At 42.2% G+C, this 1,474-nt stretch overlaps 1 protein-coding gene across 1 annotated transcript in view; it reads left to right on the plus strand.

Annotated features, from left to right (window-relative positions):
* CCDC77 (coiled-coil domain containing 77) overlaps nt 1-787 on the plus strand; it is a 54,030-nt gene extending 53,243 nt beyond the window's left edge. Inside the window, exon 11 of the mRNA XM_003796493.3 lies at nt 402-787. Within this exon, the coding sequence (XP_003796541.2) occupies nt 402-548 (147 nt within the window). The 3' untranslated portion in view covers nt 549-787. The remainder of the gene's footprint in view (nt 1-401) is intronic.
* Nucleotides 788-1,474: the final 687 nt, after the last annotated feature.

Here is a 1,474-nt window from a genome sequence, read left to right on the forward strand (position 1 = left end):
TGGCATCACAGCTCACAACAACCTCCAACTCCTGGGCTCAAGCAAGTCTCCTGCCTCAGCCTCCCAAGTAGCTGGGATCACAGGCACCTGCCACAGCGCCCAGCTATTTTTTGGTTGCAGCCGTCATTGTTGTTTTGGTGGGCCCAGGCTGGATTTGAATCCGCCACCTTAGGTATATGTGGCTGGCACCTCAGCAATCCGAGCCACAGACACCGAGAACACCTGGCTATTTTTTCTTGCAGTTTGGCCGGAACCAGGTTTGAATCTGCCACCCTAGGTATATGGGGCCAGCACCCTACTACTCACTGAGCCAGAGGCGCTGCCCAGCATAGCCTGGTCTTTATGATTCATTCTCCCCTGGGGATTTCGGTAATTGTTTCTTCTTTTTTTGAAATTTCTAGGCAACAGTTAATGCCCGGGCAAACCAGGATCTTGCTATGCTTTGTGAAGTCCGTGACAGCAATCGGCGGGCATATAAGATACAAGGAGAACTGAGGAACCTTAAGTCCAAAGTGTTTGGTCTGGAGAATGAACTTAGACTCTGTTGATAATATCCTTTTGGAAATGACCCCCATTTTAAAGAGGTCTACCTCCTGAAATCTGAGAAAAATGACATCTGCTTCCAGAAAGTATAGACCCAGAGTTGACTACAATAGTGAGATCCATTATTATAAAGACAGGATGAAGACTCAAAGACCACTAAGAAAGCTTTTATTGCATACTAAGCTTTATTTATAATTTCTGGGTCCTATGAGCTATTTGTGGGGGGAGGCCTGGACCTGATGCCTTACACGTTTTTGTTATTTCTCCTGTTTATGTTAACAAGTTTTGGTGTTTTGTTTTTTAAGAAAACAATGATGGGGCGGCGCCAGTGGCTCAAAGGAGTAGGGCGCTGGTTCCATATACCAGAGGTGGCGGGTTCAAACCCAGCCCTGGGCTTTTAAAGAAAGACAGAAAACAATGATGATGAAAACTTAGGAAGAAAGTAGGCCAAATGTCAGTGGAAACCCGAAAGAGATAAAGGGACTCACAAAGATTGCCTTTCTCCTAAGCAGAGGGAAAAGTCAGCACTTCATAACTTGTAAACTTGAGTAGGCAGTAATTACGCTATTTAACCTTCAGTCATGAGCATTGTCCTGAATTGCCTTTTTGGACAATCTCATAAAGTTTCACCAGAGGGCACTAGAGATCCTACTCTTAAGTGAAAGAAAACTAAAGGTGCCACTTTAGCAAGAGTAAATGAAATCAAAATGATACTTGTAAAATGTTTAACATTTTACCAATAACATGATATTTTTTAAATGTATATATTTTAAATTAACTATTTTCAATAAAGTATGTAATTGGAAATATTCTATTTAAGTTTTCTTTAATTTCTTCCTTTCCTTTCTCCTTTTCTTTTTCCTTGAGACAAAGTCTCACTCTGTAGCCCTGGGTAGAGTGCTGTGGCATCATACCTCACGGCAACCTCAAA

The sequence above is a fragment of the Otolemur garnettii genome, unplaced genomic scaffold (genome assembly GCF_000181295.1).
Source record: "Otolemur garnettii isolate 467f Iridium unplaced genomic scaffold, OtoGar3 scaffold00104, whole genome shotgun sequence".
NCBI classification, from domain to species: Eukaryota; Metazoa; Chordata; class Mammalia; order Primates; family Galagidae; genus Otolemur; species Otolemur garnettii.